Source organism: Vicugna pacos, chromosome 19, assembly GCF_048564905.1.
Source record: "Vicugna pacos chromosome 19, VicPac4, whole genome shotgun sequence".
Lineage (NCBI taxonomy): Eukaryota > Metazoa > Chordata > Mammalia > Artiodactyla > Camelidae > Vicugna > Vicugna pacos.
Window position 1 is genome coordinate 27,246,529 of NC_133005.1, and position 25,849 is coordinate 27,272,377.

The 25,849-nt window shown below is 43.8% G+C and overlaps 1 protein-coding gene across 6 annotated transcripts in view; it reads left to right on the forward strand.

Annotated features, from left to right (window-relative positions):
* The window catches only part of DLGAP4 (DLG associated protein 4), a 79,124-nt gene that overhangs the window by 46,480 nt on the left and 6,795 nt on the right, over nucleotides 1-25,849 (forward strand). For all 6 annotated transcript variants that reach the window (XM_006202578.3, XM_072944165.1, XM_072944166.1 and 3 more), the window contains 3 exons: nucleotides 4,030-4,391; nucleotides 6,941-7,029; nucleotides 7,575-7,987. In XM_006202578.3, coding sequence (XP_006202640.2) covers nucleotides 4,030-4,391; nucleotides 6,941-7,029; nucleotides 7,575-7,987 — 864 coding nt within the window. The remainder of the gene's footprint in view (nucleotides 1-4,029; nucleotides 4,392-6,940; nucleotides 7,030-7,574; nucleotides 7,988-25,849) is intronic.

Consider the following 25,849-nt stretch of genomic DNA (forward strand, 5'->3'; position numbering starts at 1 on the left):
GCAGGGGAAGGTGTTGGCCTGTATTTCTTGGCATTTCACATGTTTGAAAGGAGAGCTGACCCGTGTAGTTGGGCCCCATCCCCTGCTCTGGGGGGACAGTGCTCAGAGCTGAAGGATACCAGCCACTCAGTCTTCTCTGTTAGTCACACCACTTGTCTGGCTGTGACCTGTGCCCTCAGAGACATAGAGAATCCAGGATAAGTTCACTTTTCCTCTTATCATATCTGGCCATCTGGCCTGGCTTCTCTCTAGTTCACTTTCTCTCCAATGAGGGGTTGCCTCAGCCAGGGCTCAGAGCCTCTGAGTGTGCGTCAGCAGGACTCCAGCCTAAGCAACCCTGAGAGAGAAGCTGGAGGGTGAGTCCTCTGTCCAGACCCCTGGCTCTGGGCAGTCCCATTATCTCCCGGGCGGGGCAGGGTGGGTCCCCGCACAGACTTGACTCCTCCAGGCCAGCGTCAGCCCCACCACAGGTGGGAACAAGGACCTTGACTGGGGGCCCACAGACTCAGCCAGGCTTAGGGCTCAGTTCTAGGTCTTCAAGCTCACTGTCACCCCCTTTAGGGGGATATTCCCCACCTAAACATGTTGAGCAGACTGGGGCCTCACTCTTCTGATCTGGGGCAGAAAACTCCACAGAAGCCCTACTTCTTTAGGATATTTAGGCCAACCAAACAAATGAATCCTAAAATCCCCAGTGAGTCCTGTCTCTGCTGGGCTCTGGTGGCCACTGGCTTCAACAGGCTGCTCTGCGTGTCCAGCTCTTGGGGGAAACTGCCCCTGAGCTGGTCAGAGAACAAGTCCAGCCTCCCCATCAGCGGCTGGGGAGTGATAAAATTTTGGCTCACCACTCCCCCTCGCTGCCCAGGCCTCTCCTGTACTAGAGACGGGTCAGAGCCCTGCCAACCCTGGGCTGTGTGAACCTTCACCTTTGTGTTGCAGCCTATGTTATCACTCCCTGTGGCTGCGCAGCTGCTGCATGACAAAGCTGAGATCTGAACTCAGGCTTGTCTGGTTCTCTGCTGCCCTCTGGCTTCTGGATCCTCACCACTAAAGGAATGACTCTCAAATAGAATTTCAAGCAGTGAGGAGAAGGGATTCAGAGCAGGAATCTTTCTTTCTGTCACAATGAGGGGAGATGAGATGAGAGCATAAATGGGAAAACGCTTTGAGTTAGTCAAGGGCTGTGTGAATATGCTGTGCTGTCACCTGGTTAGAATTCCTCCCCCACTGAACAGCTAAGGGCAATGAATAGTTCAGCAGGCGGCAGGGACTTGCATGAGTCATTGTTGGGCTCTGGAAACCAGGCCTCTGCCTTTAGTCTAGGCCCTTCCTCCCCCAACAGTCAGGGCTCAGCTTGGGCATGCACCTGCAGACTGGCTCCAGGGTCAGCAGGATGCTGGGGGTCACAGTGGTCAGTGAAGGCCCCAGACACCTGAAGCTCCAGTCCAGAAGGGAGGGGCCCAGGGCCTGGGGAGCAGAGTGAGGTGGGCTGTGCAGCTGAACCATGTGGTTGCCACTTACTGTTGGCAACTCTAGGAGAGTTATCCAACCTTTCTGCGCCTCATGTGCCCCATCTATAAAGCAGTCACAGTTGTATCCCCACCTCACAGAGTCACTGTGAGGAGTAAAGTACAAAATCATAAAGCTGCTAAGCATAGTCAATAGATGGCCCAGCTCTGGCTGTCAGCCTGCGCTTCTCGGCCAGCTGAACACAGGAGGTCGTCTTCCCAAGCAGGCCTGTCCCTTTCCCATGGGGTGGGGCCTAGAGGGTCATTCTCCCGTGGACTGAAGCCCCGCCTCCTGCCTGCCCTGCTGCCTTTGTTCTCCTGCCTGTGCCTCACCCTTCTCAGACTAGGGAGTCAGATTGTGGGTGTGTCTGTCCGGGGGGGGATCCCCGAGCTGGACTGGAAAGTTTTAAGCAGAGTAGGAATTGAATGCTGTTGGCTCTGAGCTCCCAGAGCACTTAGTCACATAGACTGCTGAGCACAAAATGTGGCTCCCGGGTCCTGGGCTTTTCCATTGTGGCTTTTGCTGCTGTTGAAGCATTTGCGTCACAGCTGTTTCTCTGCTGGTGAGGGCTCCTCGCTTTCCTGGGACCCAGCTTAATAGATGTTTATCAGATGAACAGGTAGATGGGTTTTTTATTTTTAGGTAATTGTAATTTACATATAGTTGTAAGAAATGATACAGAGGGATTCTGTGTACCCTCCACCCTCAGTTTCCCTCAATGGTAAAATCTTGCAAAACTGTAGTATAACATCATAACTAGGATATTGACATAGATTCAACCCACTAGTGTTACTCAGATTTCACTGGTTTCACTCATGTCACCTGTGTGTGTATTTAGTCCGATGCAGTTTCATCACGTACAGGTTCAAAGGGCCACCACCACAGTCAAGCTACGGAACTTCCATCAACTCACACCCGTCATGATCCTACCTGTCGCCCTTTTATAACCAAGTCCCTCCAGCCTCCCCATCACCCCCTCCCGCTAGTCTCCCCACCAACCACTAATCTGTTCCCATCTCTATAATGAGGTCATTTCAGGAATGTTTCATAAATAGAATCATGTTGCATATAACTTTTCGAGATTGCTTTTGCACTTGGCATAATTTACTTGAGATTCACCCAAGTTATTGCTTGAATCAGTGGTTCATTTTTTGTTATTGTTGCTGAGTAGTGTTCCATGGTCTAAGTGGACCTCAGCCATTCATCCATTGAGGACATCTAAGTTGTTTCCAGTTTTGGCATATTGCACATAAAGCTGCTATGAACATTCATGTATAAGTTTTTTGTGAACATGTTATCATTTTTATGGGAGATATGCCCAGGGGTGCAGTTGCCGAGTTGTATGGTAATTGTGTGTTTAGTTTTAAAAGAAACTGCCAAACTGTTTTCCAGAGTGGTTGTATCATTTTACATTTCCCCCAGCAATGTATGAGTGATTCCATTTGTGCACATCCTCGGCAACATTTGGTGGTGTCACCGTTTTTTATTTTAGCTGTTCTGATAGGTTTGTTTAGTGACATCTCGTAATGGCAGATGAATGGATTCTGCTGGGTCTTGTCCATGGCCCCTGTGGCACTGAGCCTTATTCTGGGGTTTCCATTGGGCCATCACCATCACTGTGATTGGCAGCCCCTTTGAAGGGAGGGCTTCAAGTCACTCCTCTGGCTCCCACTTCTAGCCTGGGCCCCACCCAGTAGAGGCCCCTTTCAGTCCTCACCGGGGAAAGGGCAGTTGGAGTTAAGATGCTGAGAGAAGCTGTGGGATAGGAACCAGTCTCTCACAGCAAGTAGCTACTGTTATTTGAAAAGAACCTTCTGTTTCAGACCAAAAGTTCAGCATTTACAAAGCTAGCTGGGGCCTTTGGTGTTCCATGCCCCTGCTGGGGGCCAGCCCTGGGCCAGGCTCGGAATGGGACTCTGAGACCCCAGCTCTCACCCATGGCAGATCCTGGTTCCCTGAATCTTGGTATAGAACAGGGAGTCTTGACGGAGGCAGACTGGTGTGTTGGTTTTCACATAACAACGAGGGGGGAGGGGTGGGAATGGCAAGATGGGAGCAGGGTAGCTGGGCCCCAGAGGATGTGTTGGTCTTTGACCAAACAGAGGGGGCCATCCAGCCAGAGGGAACGGGGTGGAGGGAAGGTAGAGTAGGAGAAAAAGACCAGAGAAGAGGAGTAAGTCTCTCAGGGAGCTTGAGGACGAGTGAGGTTAACTGTTCCTTGGCTGTCCTGACCACCACTCTGCTGTCACCATCCAGCCCATGCCCCAGCTGGATAGTACCTTTGTGTGGGACCCAGAGGAGGAGGGTGTGTTTGGCCCACGCTGGCAGCCCCTACTAGACTTGCCTTGGCTCAGCATGAGGGTGGGCAGGGCCCGGGTCTGTCTGTCTTGGTCATTGCTGTGTCTGATCCCCACTCTCCTGCTCCAGAAATCCTCACTGAGGCCAGAGCTAGACTCGAGAGGGCTGAAAGGGGCCTGGGGGCCTCACCTTCTCCCCTGCCCTCCTCTCACCCACCTGCAGGTTCATCATGCCTTGTGGCGTATAAGAAGACCCCGCCACCGGTCCCTCCACGCACCACGTCGAAGCCGTTCATCTCCGTCACAGTCCAGAGCAGTACTGAGTCTGCCCAGGACACCTACCTGGACAGCCAGGACCACAAGAGCGAAGTGACGAGCCAGTCTGGCCTGAGCAACTCATCGGACAGCCTGGACAGCAGTACCCGACCGCCCAGCGTGACACGGGGCGGAGTCACCCCAGCCCCCGAGGCCCCCGAGCCACCCCCAAAACATGCAGCTCTGAAGAGCGAACAAGGGACGCTGACCAGCTCTGAATCCCACCCTGAGGCCGTCCCCAAAAGGAAACTGTCATCTATAGGAATACAAGTAGGGGCCCCTTTCACACTCTGTCCTCGGCCCGCGCCGTGCACCTGCCTGCGTGTAATTACATCTGGCGGAGGCCCACTAGGTCTCCTGGGCAAAGGTGGTTTGTCTGTCTGTGTTGGGGGGTTGGCCCCAAATGGCCGAGCCAAATTCCATCCATAGGCACACCTTCCTCACGTTCACCCGAATGTGCTTCGGGGTCTGCAGCTATGGGACGTGTCCCTGCTCCAACAATGGGTTGTCCCAGTGAATGTAGTTACACTCAGCCAGCCATCTCCTGTCCACTGTTTGCCTGTCCACTGTCTGTCTGTTCACTCCACCCTTTGCCCTGCCAGCCGACGTGTGGGAGGCGGGACTGGCCTAACAGTTCTCTGATCCAAGGTCAGCTCGGGTGCGGAGGCCACAGCCCCGCCTGGCGGTGGGAGCAGCGTGGAGCGTAGACACCGAGGGCCAGGGGCCCAGGACCCAGGGCTCTTGAGCCTCGGGGATTGCTCGAGGGGAACTTTGCCCAGAGCCCTCTCGGGCCCTGGGGACAGGTAGGTGGCTCGAGGTGCCAGGCCCAAGTCAAACTGAGAAGTGGGACATCGGTCCTAATGCTTCCCTCCATGAGAAAGGATCCAGGCGGATAGTTTCCCGGGACCAAGGGGCCAAAGCCAGCAGACCCTTCGGGAAGCCAGGCTCACAGTGCACCCACGGCGGTGGCACACAGCAGGGCAGGGTGCGCCAGCTTCCCTTCCACTGCTTCATTGCCCCTCCTGCATGCACCTGACATCAATAATCTGTCTGCTATTAGCTGGGCTGGGAAAACTTGGGCCCTGCCTTGCAGCTTTTAAGACTTGCTCTAAATTCAGGAGAGGACTCTCCCTGCCCTGGCTGGACCTCCAGACTAAAGTGGAGCACGCTCAGGGCAGGGGAGGAGGGCAGCTGCAGTGGACTTAGAGCCTGCGGGAGGCAGAGCCCCCCAAACCCAGGGGGCAATCAAGGACATCAGGGTGGTGTGCATTGCGGCTTAGGTTGGATGGATCTCCATTTCCACAACCACCCCTGAGCAGTTGGACGTGGCTAAGTAGATGACAAAGCACCAGAATTGCAGAAGGAAGGTGGAACTTAAAAGGGGACTGAATGGACCAGAGAAGGCTCACAGGCCATTTTCTCTCACTTGCCTAAATGTCACCCAAAAGGCTGCTCCGGGCTTCAGTTTCCCCATATACACAAGAAAAAAGTTGGCCAGGGATCTCTCCTGTTTTCTGGGCTCTTTCATAAGGGGTCCAGCCCCTGCCCTGTACAGTGCTCAGGAGGCATTCTGAGGAATACAGAAAGCAGCTTAGTCTTGGGGTCTTTGGACAGCCCCACCCTCTCTTTGGCCAAACCAGATGCTCTTATCTTTCCAGAAGACCTGAGAGAGAGTTAGGCTCACCCTGATTCCTGTTACTCAGAAGTTCACACCGGAATGAGGACTCTAGTTCTTGGGCCCATGGGGCTTCCCCTCCCCGAGTTCACTCCACCCCTACTCCACACTCTCCAAGCAGCTTTCTAGAGATCCAGCAATGCCACATCCCCTGAGCTGGCTCTTACTAAAGGGGAAATGCGGCTACATCCCCATGGCAAGGAGGAGCCTGGCGCTCAGCTCTCTGTCCCAGAAAGCCTCCTGGCCCCTGTGAAGCCAAGAGACTGGAGAGTCTTCAGTTCCCAAGGATGTTCCACCAACCCTCGTCCCACCCCTTTGTGCCTCGAGCCCTGGGTCAAGTGTGGGTTCTCCCTCATTTGTGAAGGATGGTGGAGGGGCTGGCCTGGCTGCTCCATGGCCACATACCTCTGTCCCAGAAAAGAAAGGTCGGCCCAGGGCATCACTGAAATACAGAGAAAGAGTGCTAGCTTTGCACTTGGCCCTGGCCCTGGTCTTTTCTACCGCTCCTCAGGCCCACCCAGTGCTGAAAGTAGCTTCAGCCAAGTGTGACAAGGCCCAGGGATGGCACCCCACAGCGCCCAGGGACTTGGCCAGCTGTTTCCTTTGTGGCAGCTTTCAAATCCAGAACTGCTGTCTGAGGCTTGCCCCTAGTGCAGGCACCCCGGCCTGCCCTTCAGCTGCAGGGTTGGGGGAGTGACCTTTGCCTCAAGATAGCCCCACTTCGACTACACCAGATAACGGCTGTGGCTTTGTGTGTGTGTGTTTTCTTTCTCTTTCGTTGTCCTTTTTTCTCTCTCTGATGCGTGTAAAGGAGAGGACTAGAAGGAACGGTTCCCACCTCTCGGAGGACAACGGACCCAAAGCGATCGATGTGATGGCACCCTCCTCAGAGTAGGGAAAGCCAGTCATCTCCACCCCTCCCACCTCCCGCCCACCTGCCCGCCCGCCTCCGCGCGAATGAGCAGTGCCCGGCTTATCCTGGTCCGGCCTCGGGCCCACGTGCAGTGTCCGCATGCCTCGTGTCCGTCTGTCCACACGTCCGTTTGCGTCGTCCCACTAATGTGAATTTCAGCAGCAAGTGTGGTGTTTGTTTTTTATTTTTGTCTTTGTCTCCGTGCCGTTGCTGTCGTTGTCCTTCAATAAGGTTGACTGCATTCAGCCAGTGCCAAAAGAGGAGCCCAGTCCCGCTACCAAATTCCAGTCCATCGGGGTTCAGGTAGAGGACGACTGGCGGTAAGTCGCACAGAGGTGGTGGCCGCCTCTCCCCTCTCCTCTCCCTCCCTCTGCTCTCACCTCTCCTTCGCCTTCTCCTCCTGCTCTCCCTAACCCACTTCTCCTTGCTGGATTTCTAATAACCAAGCTGGGTTTGGGGTGCGGGCGGTGGCCCAGGCATGGGAGGCTGGGCAGGCGGGCGGGCGGGCAGATGAGCTCTTGCTCTGTGAGATGAAATCAGCTCACAGGGGGCCAAGGCTGGGCTGAGACGTGGCCCGGCACCCTGATGTTGGTGGTCTTCCTGGCCCCACTGCAGTAAACAGGCAACCTTATGACCTTGTCCATGTGTGCGTGTGTGCGTGTGGGCGTGGGTGGGCTGGGGCAGGGGCTGAGCAGAGAATGAGACGGGGGCTGTGGGACCCGCTTCAGGCGCATGGTGAGCAGACGATGCATCCGTTTCTCTGTCTCCCTTGTGTCCGGGTCGGGGTGGCCTCTGGTCTCTGGCCCTCTTGGTGACTTACCCCTTCCTGTCCCTACCCCACCCCACTCCACCCCCCGACCCACAGAAGCAGCGCCCCCTCTCACAGCATGTCCTCCCGACGGGACACCGACTCAGATACCCAGGATGCCAACGACTCGAGCTGTAAGTCATCTGAGAGGAGTCTCCCGGACTGTACCCCACACCCCAACTCCATCAGCATCGATGCCGGCCCCCGGCAGGCCCCCAAGATTGCCCAGATCAAGCGCAACCTCTCCTATGGAGACAACAGTGACCCTGCCTTGGAGGCATCCTCGCTGCCCCCACCCGACCCCTGGCTGGAGACCTCCTCCAGCTCCCCGGCAGAGCCAGCACAGCCAGGGGCCTGCCGCCGAGACGGCTACTGGTTCTTGAAGCTACTTCAAGCGGAAACAGAGCGGCTGGAAGGCTGGTGCTGCCAGATGGACAAGGAGACCAAAGAGAACAACCTCTCTGAGGAAGGTAGGTGCTGCGAGGACGGCCCCCTGGGCAGGGCAGTGGGGGTTGCCGCGCGAGTTCTCCAGCTTCTGGCGGGCCGGCCTCAAGCCTCCAAGGTGAGGTTGGTCTCTTAGGTTCTCTTCTTGGGTCAGTCATGAACCCACCTCTTGCTTTCATTTCTTCCATCCTTCCACACACCTAACCAAACCTTTTTCTAAAAAGGATATGGCAGCATAATTGTTGTACAGGCCACAGGGTCAGCCACCCTCAGGTTTGAATCCTGGCTCATCCATTACTGGTGAAGTGCCCTTCGTCAAGTTACTCTAAGCCTCAATTTCCTTACCTGTAATGTGTAGATAATCCTATCCTCAAACTGCATAAGCATGTTGTGAGGATTGAACATGGCGGTGCACATACAGAGCCCAACAGAGTGCCGGAGGCAGAAAGTAAGCACCATAATCATGCCTTCAGTGGCTCCTTATTGAGCACCTACTGTATGCCAAGCACCATGGGTCTAACTGTGGGCCTCAGCAGGGTGTGAGGAACTAAGAATGAGTGAACAGAAGGTTCACTTAGGTTTCTGTCTATACCAGGCCTATTTCCAAAAATTCCTCCAAGAAATTAATTCAAGAAAGAGCTAGAAATATGTAGGGAGCCTAGATTCACAGATGGTTGATGCAGGAGAGGGTGGTTTGGAGGCGGGCCTCTGGGAAGCTCCCGGCCCTGGCCCCAGGAGCCACACCCTGCACTGTCCTGGTTCAGCCAGGGCTCTAGCCCCCAGCTTGCTCCTCGTCCACAGAACTTGCAGGAAGGACAGGTCCAGATAGGATGGAGCCAGCATCCCACCAACATCTGGTGGGGTGGAGCCTGAGGAAAGCGCCCCTTGATGATTCAGAGCCACCGTTTTCACTGCCCTCTAGACCAGTTCCCAGCTTTGATGTCACACCCACTGGCATGCAGCAAACATGCATGTGAGGTGTACACCTCCTAACTGCTTACAATAATAGTATTCACAAAATCACAGCAGAGGCAAAGGTTGGAGAGAGCACGGAATAGCTTCTGACAGGAACCATCTAGCCCTCTGCTCTACCTCAGCCTTCCCCGCTTTCAGCTCTTACCTGCTGTTTACCTTCATGTTTCTTTTTTTTTTTTAATGTGATTACCTTTTACTTTTTTTCTTAAATTAATCATCATGTATTGCTTTCCTGCTATAATAGTTTAGGATTTAGCTCCGTTCGCCTCCACTTCCTGTGCCCCACCCTCCATATATTACATCTGTTTGGGGTTAAATAACAACCTATATTTCTGTTTACTGTGAGCATGTAAATATTGTTCACTGGAGAGCCTAGTCGTATTCATTTTCTTACACATTTTGTTTTTCATAGAATGAACGGTTGCCTTATCTTTTTTTACCTTTATTTTCTAAGCTCTTATTTGTAATTTTTTTCACATGCTACATCAGATCTGCCAATCAGGCAAGTGTGCGAACATATCAGAGAATCTCATGATCTCATATTTTTCCTGGTGCCTCTGTCCTCTTCTCTGATCTGGCCAAGTTGCCAGATCAGAGGGCCCACTGCCTAGCTGCTGTCCAGAGACTTCCCTTTTTGTCACCTGGGACTGCTCTTGGCTACTTTCCTGTGGTGGACACTCTGCTTTATGGACCACATGGTCTTCTGCTGTCTTGGTTTTAAAGTCCCTCACTTCACTGGAACACACCTTCAACTGGAGATAAATTTTTGGAAACTGCGTATCTTTATTCAGACCCCACACAGTTTGGCTGGGTGTAAAGTTGGTAATAATAAATACAGATTATTTTTATATATAAATGTATATATAGCTTATATATAAATATTAAATTTAGAAGTAATTTTCCCTCAGAATCTTAGAGACTGTATTGTGTTCAGCTTCCATTACTTGTGCTGAAATTTTGATGCCGTTCCACCTCTCAGTTCTTTGTGTTGTTTTATCCCTGGAAGCTGTTAGGATCTTCACTTTGTCTCTCTTAAGAAACTTCTCAACGATGTGCCTGTGGAATGAGTCTTTGTGCCAGTAGTTAATAGGCCACTTCTGTGTGGAGATTTGGGTCTTTTGTTTCTGAGAAATAGTCTTGCATTAATCTTTAAAAATGATTTCCTTATTTCTGTTTGTTCTGTTTTCTCTCCCTGAGGTTCCTGTCAGATACCAGATCTGCTGCAGTGATCCTCAGTCTCTGATCTTTTCTTCCTTTTATCTTTTTGTTGTCTTTCTGGAAGGCTTTCTTTTTCTTGTGTTGTCTTTCCCCCCACACACACACTATAACAACTTTATTGAGATATAGTTCACATGCCATAAAATTTACCCTTTCTAGGTGTGCAGTTCAGTTACTACACTCATCATGTTGTGCAGCCATAACTGTACTCTAAATCCAGAACATTTCTACCAATCCAGAAAGAACCCATGGCTGTAAGCAGTCACTCCTCATTCCCTCCTCCCCACCAGCTCTTAGCAACCACTAATTCTGTCTCTGTGGATTTGCCTATTCTGGACATTGATGTAAATGGAGCATACAATATATAGTTCTTTTGTGTCTGCCTTCTTTTGCTGCATGTTTTTAAGGTTCATCCACATTGTAGCAAATATGAGTACTTCATTCCTTATCACTGAATAGTATCCCATTTTATGGATATACTACGTTTTATTTATACTTTCATCTGTTGATGGACATTTGAGTTGTTTCCAGTTTTTCGCTAGTGTGAATAATGCTGCTGTGCACATTTGTGTACAAGTTTTTGTGTGGCTCTATGTTCATCCCTTTTGGTATATAACAAGGAGTGGAATTGCTGGGTCACATGGTAATTCTGTGTCTAACTTTTTGAAGAACCTGCCAGACTGTTTTCCTTAGTGTCTGTACCACTTAACATGCCCACCAGCAGTACATGAGGGTTGTAATTTCTCCATACCCGCACCAGCTCTTGTAATTATCTCCCTTTTTCACTATAACCATTGTAGTGGGTGTAGTAGTATCTCATTGTGGTTTTGATTTGCATTTTCATGGTGGCTAATAAAGTCTAGCATCTTTGCATGTGCTGTTTGTGTATCTTTTTTGGATAAATCTGTTGAGATTGGGAGGTTTGCCAGATTCTGTCCATCATATTTACTGTGGCCATCTGAATCAGAGCTCATTCTTACTCTGTTCCTTTTGCATATCTTGTCCTTGTTTTTATGGACTGAGTGTCCTACCTTTCTGAGACTTGTGTACATTCTTATTTTTACTTATGTACATACTTACTTTTCATGTGTCTCTATGTTGTCTCTGTTTCCTTTAGGTTCATCTTCTATTTGACTTTTTGGATTGGCATCTTTCCAAAAACATCCAGTGATCTTTGATTGTTTATTCCTATTAAAAGTGAAGCACTAACTCAGGAGTAGGAAGAGATGCAGCAGAAGATTGCTGGTTTTGTTATAAGCCTAGTGGTTCCACTTACTGTGTTTTAATTTTATGATTTGATTTAAAATAAAACTTAATTTTAGAGAATTAAGTTTTAGCAAAAGCAAACTAGATAAAACAGTAAAAATAGCAAAAGTCATGGTAGTATACTGGTGTGTTGTAATATATCGTAATAACATCAAAGATGAAGAAATTATTATTTAAGCATCAGGATAAAAACGCCTCAATAACAGGATAAAACTCATAATAGCAAGATAAAAGCTATTATGAATAATGATACTATGAACATGTATAAGATCTTGTTTGAATACCTATGTTCAGGTCTTCTGAGTATACATAGGAGTGGAATTACTGGATCATATGGTAATTCTATGGCTAATTTTTAAAATATTTTTATTGTGGTAAAGGATATATAACATAAAATTTGCCGTTTTAACCACTTTTAGGTATATAATGCAATGGCATTACTTACATTCACATTGTTGTGCATCACCAGTATCTATTTCCAAAACTTTTTCATCACCCAAATAGAGATTCTGTACCCATTAAGTTATAATTCCTCCTTCCCCTCTCCATCCAGTCCCTGGTAACCTTTTATCTACTGTCTGTCCCCATGAATTTGCCTTTTCTAGATATTTCGTGTGAGTGGGATGATACAGTGTTTGTCCTTTTGTGTTTGGCATGTTTTCAAGATTCATCCATGTTGTAGAATATCAGAACTTCATTCCTTTCTTTGGCTGAATAGTATTCCATTGTACGTAGATACCACATTTTTTTGTCCATTCATCTGTTGACGGACACTTGGATTATTTCCACCTTTCAGCTACTGTGAATAATGCTACAGTGAACACTGGATACAAGAATCTGTTTCAGTCCTGTTTACAGTTCTTTTGGGTATATACCTAGGGGTTGAATTGCTGGGTCATATGGTAACTTTGTGTCTAGCTTTTTAAGGGATGACCAAACTCTTTTCCACAGCAGCTGCACTATTTACATTCCCACCAGCAATGCATAAAGGTTCCAGTTTCTCTACATCTTTGCTAATACTTGATATTTTCCATCATTTTAAAAATTACAGCCATCCTAGTAGGTGTAAGTGGTAGCTTATTGTCATTTTTATTTGCATTTCCCTAGTTACTAATGTTGAGCATCCTTGCATGTTCTTATTGGTCATTTGTATATCTTCTTTGGAGAAATATCTATTCAATCTATTTAATTGAGTTGTTTGTGTTTTTGTTGCCGAGTTTGAATCCTTTATATATTTTAAATAGGCCCTCGTCAGGTATTTGTAAATATCTTCTCCCATTCTGTAGGTTGTCTTTTTACTTTCTTGATAGTGACCTTTGATGCACAAAAGTTTTTAATTTTGATAAAGTCTGGTTTATTTTTCCTTTATTGCTTTGCTTCTACTTATTTTTAAAATTACAAATATATATTAATTTAATAAAAATTAAAATTAGGACAGAAAACGATTGAGGCACTGAGAGGCTAACTGGCAGTTCTGTGTGAACAGGGCCTGTTGAAAGGTAGGCTTATAGGTATCTTCTGAGAATATTAGTTTTAAATAATACACAGTAAAAATTATATCAAGATAACAAAGGAAACCAACTACATTAATGTAGTTGCTAAAATAGTAAATAAATTTGTGATATGGTAAAATATGTACTTCTTTGTTAGAGCATTAAATAATACGATCTAACAGTTTGATGACTATAATTTTAAAGTAATGATGACAGCAAACATTATTTCAAGATAACTGTGACAACTGTAATTGTATCTATTGGTGACAGTGTGATAGGTGCTGCTGGCATTAAACTAAGATGGTTTGTTGCCCATCTAAGTTTAAGGGCATCCTGGTCTAGGTGATTGATAAACTGGCCTTTTTTAAAGATCTTGAAATGTCGATCTTTTTTCTAGAACATTCCAGAATCTTCTTCAGAAAAGAACCCTCTAGTTTCTCTAGGGGGGCATGTGTCTGGTTGCTGGCATCCCAGTTGCAGGGCAACGGAAGGGAGCTTGCAGACTGTCATTAAGTCCACACTGTCTGCACTAGTAGCCTCGGTCTGTTTAGTGGGTGTTTAGTGAAAATATAATGTGAGCCATGTGCTTTAGGAGCTGCATTTAAAAAGAAAAAATAGATGAAATTAATTTTAATAAGTTATCTTTCTCCATATGTCCAAAATAGTAATGTTTCCGCATGTATTCAATGTAGAAAATTACTGAGATGTTACATTCCTTTTCATACTAAGTATTTAAAATCCAGTGCATGTTTTACTTTATTGTTCACCTTAATCCAGAGAAACCACATTTCAGCTGCTCGCTCTCCACATGTGGCCAGGGGCTGTCGTACTGGATGATGCAGATGAGGACAAGCCTAGGGTGGGGTGCATGGATACCTAAATGCCAAAATGTTGGTACAGCAGGTTAAACTTTTCTGTTCTATACTCAATTCTAATTCTTGATTGAAAAGACGCTCATCTGCTAAGGAGATTGTCATGCATTACTGTGTTGGGGGTGAGGATCTGCTTTCTGCATGATGACATTTCTTAATAACCAGCCCCTGCTGACTCCAACCACTGCTGTTGAACCTGACCTCTGGAAGGAGCCCTTTTCACAGCCCTATATCAGTGACTATAACTTAAAGACAGATGTTACCGCATTGCTCTGTCCCTTAGATCCAAGATAAATATTCTGACTGCTCAGGGAAATCAGTAGAACCATGTAGGTGGCAGCCTGTCTTGAATGAATTTTGTGTTATACCACCATCCATCTCCAGAACTTTTTCATCTCCCCCAACTGACACTCTGTGGCTATTAAACATAACTCCCCATTCCCCTTCCCTCAACCCCTGGCAACCACCATTCTGCTTTCTGTCTCTATGAATTCGACTACTCTAGGTACTTCACATAAGTGGAATCATGTTTTCAAACAATCAGTTTTTGTCCTTTTGTGACTGGCTTATTTCACTTAGCATAAAGTCCTCGAGATTCATTCACATTATAGCATGTGTCAGCATGTCCTTCCTTTTTTAAGGCTGAATGATATTCTGTTGTATGGAGAGACCACATTTTGCTTATCCATTCATCTGTCAGTGGATGCTTAGGTTGCTTCCATCTTTTGTCTATTGCAAATGACACATCCTATCTCTTAGGACACAGCTCTTCGTTGACACAACCATGCTTTCTTTTCAAATTGTGTATATCCATCAAGGCCCTGTCTGACTTATGGCCACAAGTTTTAAGGTCACTCTTCTTAGATCTGTGGAAGAGATTCACCAAGGAGGTGCTTCAAGGAGACAATGATACCTGCATATCATGCAGAACCTTGAAGGATGTCTACAAGCAGGGGGACAGGACAGGCCTTCCAGATGAAGGGAGCAGCATGTGCAAAGGCCCAGAAGCAGGAAGGGCATGGCAAGCTCTGGGAACCACAATGGAAAAGAAAGGAGTGGGAAGGGGAGGGGGATGGTGGGTCAAAAGGGCAGGAATCTGACTGTGAAGGGCCTCAAACATCAGATCAGGGTATTGGGTCATTACCCTCCAGGCAGGGAAGAGTGGTTGGGGGATCTGAAGCCACAGTGAGATGGTCAGATTTTCTTTTTACAAGGATCACCTTCACTGCAGTGTTGAAAAAGAACTGGACATAGGGAGACTGGGGTGGCGGGGTGGAGGAGGAAGGAATGGATAAACAAAAGAAATGTTTCTGAATATTCTGAACGGATCAGCTAAAGGGACACAGGGTTGGCGTCAGGCAGATAGCTCCAACTTTCTTGATTTGAGCCACAGGTGGATGGAGAGGTCATTAACTCGAAAGTAGAAGGCAGAGGCAGGCTTGCTTGGTTGGATAAGGAGGGGCTTTTGGAGAAGCAAGATTGTAGAAGTTGTGCCAATGTCCTTGCTATTGAAGGAAGTGCGGATGAAGTGAAGGCTCAAACATAGTCTGTGGAAACTCCTGTGGCCTGGGGGTTGATCAGAACCATTCCAGAGTGAGTGGAGAATCAGGGAGCCTTGAACACTAGACGGCTTACCATGAGTCAGCACCTGGCATTCATCATCTTGTTTACTCCCATCATCTTGAGGTCAGAGCTATTAAAATCCGGTCTTGAAGAAGAAAAAACATATGGGGGTGAAGTGCTTTACTGCTCAACACCTGTGTGACCTTGGGCACATCTGAACCTACTTCTCCCCGTCTGTTCAGTGGGGATAGTGACCCTCCCCACCCCTCAGCCTATAGTTGGGGTGTATGTGGGGTGCTCGTCCTGAGTGGTGGGGGGGGATGGCAGCATCTGAGCCTGCTGCAGCTGCCATTGCCATCGCCCTAACTTCTGGATAAATACAGGCCAGGGAGGGAGCTGAAGGGGCCAAGCCTTTAGCCTCAGTGCTGGGAGATCAGAGGTGAACAGGGGTAATCACAGGGCTAGCAACCTGAGGGAGGGGGCCTGCTATCCCATTTCCCCAGCTGTAGCGAAGAAGGAAACTGTGGGAGACCTTGGGCAAGTCACATCATTTCTCCGGGCTTCCACTTTCTCACCTGTGAATTGGGTGGACCAGTCCAACCCCAATCCAACCCCCATAGGGCTGTGTAGTACGTGAGATTAGAAACATGAAGCCGTTGGCAAGGACCTAATCACAAGCCCACCCAGATTCAAGGAGGAGAGAATTAACACCCCACCTCTTGGTGGGGTGGTAATTAGGTTTATTTGTTTATTTTTAGAGGAGGTACTGGGGACTGAACCTAGGACCTCATGCATGCTAAGCAGGCACTCTACCGATTGAGCTATACCCTCCCCACAACACCCCACCTCTTAATAGGGGAGCGTCAAGGCTCTAGAAGAACATGAAAGACAGGGAGATATTGCTGGGGTCATCTTTGGAAAGTATAGCCTGCCACAACACAGAACCAGTGTGATATACTAACGTGCAGCAATTAAAGAGTGCTTTCATTATTGGACACTGTTTTGAGGTTCTGTCTAGTCTGATACAAAAAGATCTAATTCATTTTTGTTAAATTCTGTAAAGTGTTCAGTTATATGCATACAGTACTGCATTTTCTTTGTCCACTTTCCTGATGGTAGGCATTTAGGTGTTTTCAGGGTTTTTTTAGTACCTTGGCACCCATCTTTCTGGGCATCACGTGTAAGAGAATCTCTATGGGATACTTACCTTGGACAGAATTGCTGGATGGAAACACATATTTTATATTTTAATCAGTTCTGCCTGACTGCTCTCTAAAAACGTTGTACCAATTTATCCTTACACCAGCAGTGTCTGGAAATTTCCATTTCTCTAATATGCTCACTGACACTTGATCCTGTCAAACTTTAAATTGATTAGTAAGTGGAAAATTATATCCAGTTGATTTATTTTGTATTTACTTAGTTATTAATAAAACTATGCATGTTTTTGTTTATTGGCTCTTTGAACTTTTTCTTATCTGTGAGTTACGCACATATTCAGTTTACTTTTCTATTGTATTATCAGTGTTTTTAAAATTGATTTGTGTTCTTTATATATGTGGATACTTATACTATGTCATACATATATGTTTTACCTTATATATATGTGACCAACAGTGTCTTCCATACTGTTGCTTCTCTCTTAGTGGTGTTTTTATCACTCTTATTTTTAATTTTAAGTTTGTATCTATTAATCTTTTGCATCTTTGATTTTTGTTGTGGTAAAATACAATTAATACTTACTGTCTTAACCATTTTTAAGTGTATAGTTCAGTGGTACTAAATACAGTCACATTGTTATGCAGCCATCATCACCATCCATCCCCATAACACTTTTCATCTTGTAAAACTGGCATTCATTACCCATTACACTAGAACTCCCTATTCTTCCCTCTCCTCAGCCCTTGGAAACCACCATTATACTTTTTCTTTATGATTTTTGACTCATAAAAATGGGATAATTGTTCATTCTCAAGTTTTTTTGGCTATTCATGGTCTTTTCTGTTTCTATACAAATTTAAAAATTTTTGTTCTAGTTCTGTGAAAAGTGCCATTGGTAATTTGATATGGATTGCACTGAATCTGCAGACTGCCTTGTGTTGCTTGTCCATCTTAACAATGTTGATTCTTCCAGTCCAAGAACACAGTATGTCTTTCCAACTTTTTGTGTCGTCTTCAATTTCTTTCATCAGCATCTTAACAGTTTTTGGAGTATAGGTCTTTTGCCTCCTTAGGTACATTTATTCCTAGGTATTTTGTTCTTTTTGATGTGATGATAAATGGGATTGTTTCCTCACTTTCTTTCTGATATTTCATTGTTAGTGAATAGAAATACAACAGATTTCTGTGTTTTAATGTTGTATCCTGCAACTTCACTGAATTCATTGATGAGATATAGTACTTTTCTGGTAGTAGCATCTTTAGGATTTTCTATATATAATATCTTGTCATCTCCAAACAATGACAGTTTTACTACTACTTTTCCTGTTTGGATTTCTTTTTCTTCTCTGATTTTTGTGGCAAGGACTTCCAAGACCATATTGAATAAAAGTGGCAAGAGTGGGCATCCTTGTCTTATTCCTGAACTTAGAAGAAATGCTTTCAGCCTTTTACTGTTGAGTATGACATTAGCTGTGGGTTTGTCATATATGGCCTTTATTATGTTGATGTGTATTCCCTCTGTGCCCACTTTCTGGAAGTTTTTATCATAAATGGATGTTGTGGAGCCGGTTAGTGCTCTCCACATTCCCAGAGAAGCACCAGCTGGCTCCGCACAAGTGTCAGAGGCCTCTTAAACTGTCCTCGTTTCTTTTCATTCTTTTTCTTTGTTCTGGTCTGTGGAAGTGACTTCCACTGTCTGTCTTCCAGCTCATTTATCTATTCTTCTGCCTCATTTATTCTGCTGTTGATTCATTCTAGTGTATTTTTCATTGCAGTTATTGTATTCTTCAACACTTATTGTTCTTTATATTTTCTAACTCCTTGTTAAGAACTTCTGACTTCTTGCTCTGTGCATCCATCCTTCTCCTGAGTTCTTGGGTCATCTTACTATCATTACTCTGAGCTCTTTTTTTGGGTTGACTGCCTATCTCCACTTCACTTAATTGTTCTTCTACATAGGATTTTATCTTGTTCCTTTGTCTGCAACATATTCCTCTGCCACCTAATTTGTCTAAATTTCTATTTGTATTTTTATTGTGTTGTGGGTTAGTTATCTTCACCTTGGAGAAATGGCCCTCAGTAGGGGATGTCCTGTATGTCTCAGTAGTACACTCTCCTCTTGTCACCCGAGGTCCAGGGATCAGCTGGCCCCAGGGCAGGGTCTAACCTGTGTTTGCAGGCTTGGTTCCCCAGGCTGCAAGACTGTAGTTTTCTGCCTTCTGATGTCTGCCCACTGGTGGGTATAGGCGGGTCCTGGGCCTCTGGTGGGCAGGGCCATGTCTAGGGGTGTGTCTTGAGGCAGCTATGGGCTCAGAAAGTCTTTTTGCAGCCTGTCTGATGATGGGTGGGGCTGTGTTCCCACGTGGTTACTGTTTGGCTGGAGGTGTCCGACCACTGGAGCCACAGGTCTTGGTGCTAATGACCTGAGCAAGGTGTCAGCCTCCAGAAGGGTTCATGCAGTTGAATACTCCCCCACGTTTGTCACCAGTGTTTATTTCCCATAGTGAGCCACAGCTGCCCCTCTGCCTCCCCAGGAGACCCTCTAAGACCAGCAGGTAGGTCTGGCCCAGGCTCCCATGAAGTTACTCCTTTTGCCCTTGGTCCCATTGCACGTGAGATTTTGTGTGCACCCTTTAAGCGTGCACGCTGGAGTGTGCACCTCAGTCCTGTGGAGCTCCTGCAATTAAGCCTCACTGGCCTTCAAAGCCAAATGCTCTGGGGGCTCCTTCCTGATGCTGGAACCCTGGGCTGGAGAGCCCGACATGGGGCTCAGAACTGTCACTCCTGTGAGAGAACCTCTGCAGTATAATTATTCTCCAGTTTGGGGGCCGCTCCCCAGGGGATATGGGATGTGATTATATTACGAGTCTGCCCCTCCTACCATCTTGATGTGATTCCTTTTTCAGATGTAGAAGATTTTTTTTTTTTGATAGGTTCCATTCTTTTTTTATCAATGGTTATTTAGCAGTTAGTTGTGATTTTGGCTCGTGAGAGGAGGTGAGCTCAAGGTCCTTCTACTTTGCCGTATTGGCCTTGCTCCCCTTTGCCCATTTTTGAATCAGGTTAGTTGTTTTTTTGTTGTTTAAGTTTTAGGAGTTCTCCATATATTCTGAATATTAATCCCTCATCCAGATACATGATTTTCAAATATTTTCTCCCATTCTGTGGGTTACCTTTCCTCTCTATGCATAATGACTTTTAATGTACAAAAGTTTTTAATTTTCCTATTTTTTTCTTTGGTTACCTGTGCTTTGGTGTTAAAGCCAATAAATCATTGCCAAATCCAGTGTCCTAAAACTCTTGTCTTGTTTTATCCTAAGAATTTTATTGTTTAGGTTTTAAATTTAGGTTCATGATCCATTTTGAGTTAATTTTTGTATATACATAGGATCTAACTTCATTTTTTTACATGTGGATATCCAGTTTTCCCTGCATCATTTGTTGAAAAGATTGTTCTTTCCCCATTGAATGGGCTTGATACTCTTGTCAAAAACCACTTAATCATGTACACAATGGTTTATTTCAGGGCTGTCTATTCTATTCCATTGACCTGTATGTCTGTCTTTAGGCTAATACCATACTGTTTTGATTACTGTGGCTTTGTAGTAACTTTTGAAATCAGGAGGTTTGAGTCTCCAATTTTATTCTTTTTTAAAATTGTTTTGTGTGTTCAAGGTCCTCTGATTTCATATGAATTTTAAGATGGATTTTTCTATTTCTGCAAAAAACATGATTGGAATTTTGATAGAAATTGTATTGAATCTGAAGATTGCTTTGAATATTAAGTCTTCCAGTTCGTGAACATGGTCTGTTTCTGTTGTCATATCTCGTTTAATTTCTTTCAGCAGTGTTTTGTAGTTTTCATTGTGCAAACCTTGATCACCTCCTTGGTTAGTTAATTCCTAAATATTTTATTCTTTTTGATGCTACTGTAAATGGAACTGTTTTGTAATTTCCTTTTTAGGTTGTTTGTTAGTATATACAAATGCAACTGATTTTTGTGTGTTGATTTTGTATCCTGCTAACTTTGCTGAATTCATTTGTTCTATCAGGGTTTTCTATTTATGTTGAACCATCTTTGCATTCCAGATATAAATCCCACTTGGTCATACGTATAATCTTTTTAATATGCTGCTGAATTCTGTTTGCTGGTATTTTGTTGAGAATTTCTGCATCAATGTACATAAGGGATAATAGTCTGTAGCTTTCTTGTAGTGTCTTTGGCTTTGGTATCAGGGTAATGCTGGTGTCATAGAATAAGTTAAGAAGTGTTTCCTTTTGTTCAGTTTTTTAGAAAAGTTTGAGAAAGAGTGGTGTTAGTCATCTTTAAATGTTCAGTAGAATTCAGCAGTGAAGCCACCAGATTCAGAGCTTTCCTTTGTTGGGAAATTTTTGATTTCTGATTCATTCTCCTTACTATTTGTAGGTCTTCCAGACTTTCTATTTTCATGATTTAGTCTTGGTAGGTATTGTGTTTCTATGAATTTTTCCTTTTCATCTAGGTAGTCAAATTTGTTAGTGTACAATTGTTCTAGTACTCTCTTATCATCCTTTTTATTTCTGTAGAATTGGTAACATTGTCCCCACTTTCATTTCTGATTTTAGTGTTTGAGTCTTATTTTTTTCTTAATCCATCAAGCTAAAGTTTTGTCAGTTTTGTTGATCTTTTCAAAGAACCAACTTTTGGTTTTGACTTTCTCCTCTGTTGTTTCTCTATTTTATTTATCTCTGCTCTTTTTCTAGTTCTCTAGGTTGCAAAGTTAGGTTGTTGATTTGAGATCTTTCTAAGTTTTTTAATGTAAGTGTTTATAGCTGTAAATTTCCCCTTAGCATCATTTTTTCTGTGTCCCATTAGTTTTGGTATATTGTGTCTCTGTTTTCATTTGTCTCAGACTATTTTCTACTTCCCTTGTGTTTCTTCTTTGATCTATTGGTTGTTTAAAAGTGTATTAATTTCCACAATTTTGTGAATTTTCCAGTTTTCCTTTTGTTACTTATTTCTAATTTCATCCTGTTCTGGTCAGAGAAGATACTTTGTATAATAATCTATCTTTTAAAAAAATCTATTGAGACTTAATTTATGGCCTAACACATGGTCCCTTGTATACTTGAGAAGAATGTGTATTCTATTGTTGTGTGAAATGTTCTGTATTGTCTGTTAGATGTAGTTGGTTTATTGTGTTGTTTAAATCCTGTTTTCCTTACTTCTGTCTGGTTGTTCTATTATTGTGAGTGAGGTGTTGAAATCTCCAGGTATTATTGTGGAACTGTCTATTTCTCCCTTTAATTCTGTCAGATCTTGCTTCATATATTTTGATGGTCTGCCATTAGGTGTGTAAATGTTTATAATTATTACATCTTTTCGCTGTATTGAATGCACTTTTGTTTAAGAATACCTTCTGTGTTCTGATGATTTTTTTCATGGTTTTAAAAGTTTGGGGTTTTTGTCTTTTCATATGTAGGTGTTTAATCCATGTGCAGTTTATATTTGTGCATTCTAGGATCTCATTTTTCATACGGTGAGCCAGTGGTCACAACACTAATAATTGAAGCCTCTGCCTTCCTGATTAATGGTTATCAGTCAGTCATAACCTCTACCAGATTTCTACACATGCAGGGATGTGTTTCTGGGTGCTATTCTGTTCTGCTGCTCTTCTGTCTCTTTCTGTGTTAATACAGCTTTTTAATTGCCATAGCTTTTTAACATGCCTTGATATCTGATAGGGTGAATCCCTTTCCTTATTGTTTCTGTTCAGAAAGAAAAAGTCTACTTGTATCTTCACTCTTCTAATACTAATTTAGAATTAGTACATCAAGTTCCTCAGAAAAATTTTGCTGGGATGTTGACTGGAATTGGGGTTTATAGATTACTTTGGGAAAAACTGATACCTGAAAAATACTGTCTTTTTAGCTATGAATAAATTTTATCTCTTCATTTATTCAGATCTCCCTTTTATATCCTTCAAGTTTGATTAATATATCTATGAAGGTCATGCATTTTTATTAGGTTTATTCCTTGGTACTTTCTAGTTTTTGTTTTGATAGTAAAATGAATCTGTTTTGTATTTGCATAACTCTTAGCATAACTATGTTGAGACTTCTATGTTGATCTTGTGTCCAGCAACTTTGTGTAACTCTTAGTTCTCTTGGATTTGCAGCATAAATGATCATATTGTTGGCTCTAATGGCAATTTTGTGTCTCTGTTATTAATCTTACTGTGTCTCATGTGTATCTTATCTAACTGCGAGCATGTCAGGACATTGTGGGATAGCAGGAAGAGAGCAGCATCCCCCGCTCCATCCTGACCTTCATTCGTTCAGTGAATATGTGCTGAGTAGGTACCCACCATATGCTAGGCACAGTTTTAGCTTCTGGGGATGCAGCAGAGCAATACAAAGTCCCTGCCCTTGTGGAGCTTACATTCTTGTGGGGAGAGACAGAAAATAACTAACTAAACATACAATATGCAAGACGGTTAGACATCCAACAGAGAACACAAAGCACAGCAAGAGCAGGATGACGAGTGCTGCATGGCTGGGGGCAGTGTTGCTGTCCTGCATAGTGTGGACAGGGAAGGCCTCCCTGGTAAGGTGACCTTGAGCAGAAACTGAAAGGAAGGGAGAGAGAAGAGGTGCTAGCAAACCGGAGATCAGAGAACTCCAGTGGTGGGCAAGTGCCTGACACGTCCCGGGCCTGGGGAAGGCAGCCAGCGAGCAGCAGGGAGATGGGCCTCAGAGGTATTACTAAAGGCTTGGCTTTTACTCCCAGAAGGGAACTCCTTGGAGACTTTTGAACGCTGCAATTTGTCTTGATTCCTGATCTTACACATGTTCTCTAAGGTATATACTGGAAAATGCTTGGGTCATAGGGTATGTATGTGTTCAGATTTACAAGAAATGCCAAATTATTCTCCCAAGTGATTATATCAGTTTATTCCCTCAGTACTGTGTGAAAGTACTCATTGCTCTACATCTTTGCTTACACTTAGTATGTAAGAGGTTTTTCCCCTCCTCCGATCTACAGATAAGAAATAGTAGTTATAACATTTCATTGGTTATGAGTGACATTGAGCATCTTTTCACTTATTAGCCATTTATGTTTATGTCCTCTGTGAAATGCCTGTTCATGTTTTTTGCTCATTTTCCTATTAAGTTGTCTGTCTTCTTACTGCCTCAAGGTGATCTTTACATATCTAGATTCTGGAACCTTTGTCATTATATGTAGTGTAACTACCTTCTCCCAGTTTGCAGCTTGTCTTTTCATTTTCTTTATAGTATCTTTTGAATGAATGGATATTTTAAATTTTAATGTAAACTCATCAGTCTCTTCCTTTATGGTTTATGTTTTTTTGGTTTGGTTGGTTTATGGTTTATGTATTTTAAGAAATCCATCCTTCTCCCAATGTCAGAAAGACACTTTACTTGTAACAGTTTTCAAGTTGTTTACTTGTAACAGTTTTCAAGTTGTGTTACACATTTAAGTCCTTGATGCCTTCAAATTAATTTGTCCACATGAAGTGGGGTAAGGCTCTGTTAGTTTTTTCTTATTGGATAATAACGTATTAAAACGTTCGTCCTTATCCTGTTGATATGCAGTACAGCCCTGACAAACATCAGGTTTCATATTTGAGTCGATACATTTCTGAGCTTTCTAGTCTGTTCTTTAGTCTATCTCAAATCCAGTTTTCTTCATTGTTATAACTATACAATGAATCTTGATAATTGGAAAGACAAGTTCCCCCAACCTTATTCTTCTTTAAGTATGTCTTGGCTAATACTGTTTGTTTGCTTTCCCACATAAATTTCATACTCAGCTTTTCAAGTTCCATGTTCAAGTTTTGATTAGAATTATATTGAAATTTGACACAATATGGTAAAATGACTATAACTCAATAAAAAACAGTTAAAAATAAAAAAGAATTATATTAAAGCTGTAGACCAGTTTGGTGGGAAATTGACCTGTTATTGAGTCTTTTCTATCCAAGAACATGATTATGTCTCTCCATTTATCTAGCTCTTCTTTAGTGTCTTTCATTTAAATTTTATATTCTCCACATAAAAGTTTTATATATTTTTAAAACATTTGTTTGATTAGTATTTTAATTTTGGAAGGATGTGAGTGGTATTTTTTGTTACTGTATTTTCTGTTTATTGTTTATGAAATGCACGTGACCTTTATACTGATCTTATATCTGGAAGTCTTGCTATATTCTTATTTTATTTGTAAATAAGGAATTGCTTTTAACATTGTACCATTGAGTATGATGAGTTTATTACAGGCCTGTTGATTCTTTTATTCTGGTTAAGAAAACTTGAATTTAATGGAATTTTTTACTATATTTAGATAATCATATGGTTTCTCTTTTTTAATCTGTAATGTGGTAAATTCTATTAACAGATTTTTCTCCTTCCTTGCCTTCTTTTTGTATTAATCAAGTATTTATTTCTACTTTTCTCACATTAGCTTATTATTCTTTTAGCAATTACTCTAAAGATTACAACCTGCATCCTTAACTTTGTGAAGGTTAAATTAGTACCTTTACCACTTCACAGATGACACAAGGGCCTTAGGTCACTTTTATTCCCCTCCTGACACGTGTGCTGTTGCTGGGAAGTATTTCAGCTCTGTGTCTGTGCTCTAACTGCCACAAGACACTGTTTCATACAGTCCGCATTCACCCTCACATGTGTGCTCTTTCTGTTACTCTTCACTCTGTTTCTGTGCTTCTAGTTAGGATCACTTTCCTTGTGAAGAACTTGCTTAAGTACTTATTTTAATGCAGCATTTGTCTCAAAATGTATTTTTCCCTCTTTTTTTGATTAGTATTTTTGCCAACTATAGAATTCTAGGTTGGTATTGATCTTTCAACACTTTTTAAATGTCTTTGATCATGTTCTGGTGCCAGCCTTTGTATCGAAAAGTCAAATGTCAGTCTTCCTGCTGCTCCTTTAAGAATAATTTATTTTCTCCCTTCTGCCTGCTTTTAAGATTTTCCCCTGTGTTTGAGTTTTATCCGTTTTACTGTGATGCCTAGGTATGGTTTTCTTTGTATTTTCCCAGCTTGATGCTCACAGGGTTTCTTGACTCTTTGGCTTTAACAACTTTCATCAGTTTCAGAAAAATTTTGGCCATTATTTCCTCAAATTTCTTCTCCATTTAATTTTTTCTCTCCTTGAGGATTCCAATTCCACATGTTTTAGACTGCCATGTCATGTTTCTGCATTCTCTTCTGTATTTTCCTTTCTTTTCTTCCTCCTCTAGACCTCCATCTGGTTATTTTCTACTGGATTATTTTATAGCTCAGCTGTAACTAATCTATTAAACTTACCTACTGCAGTC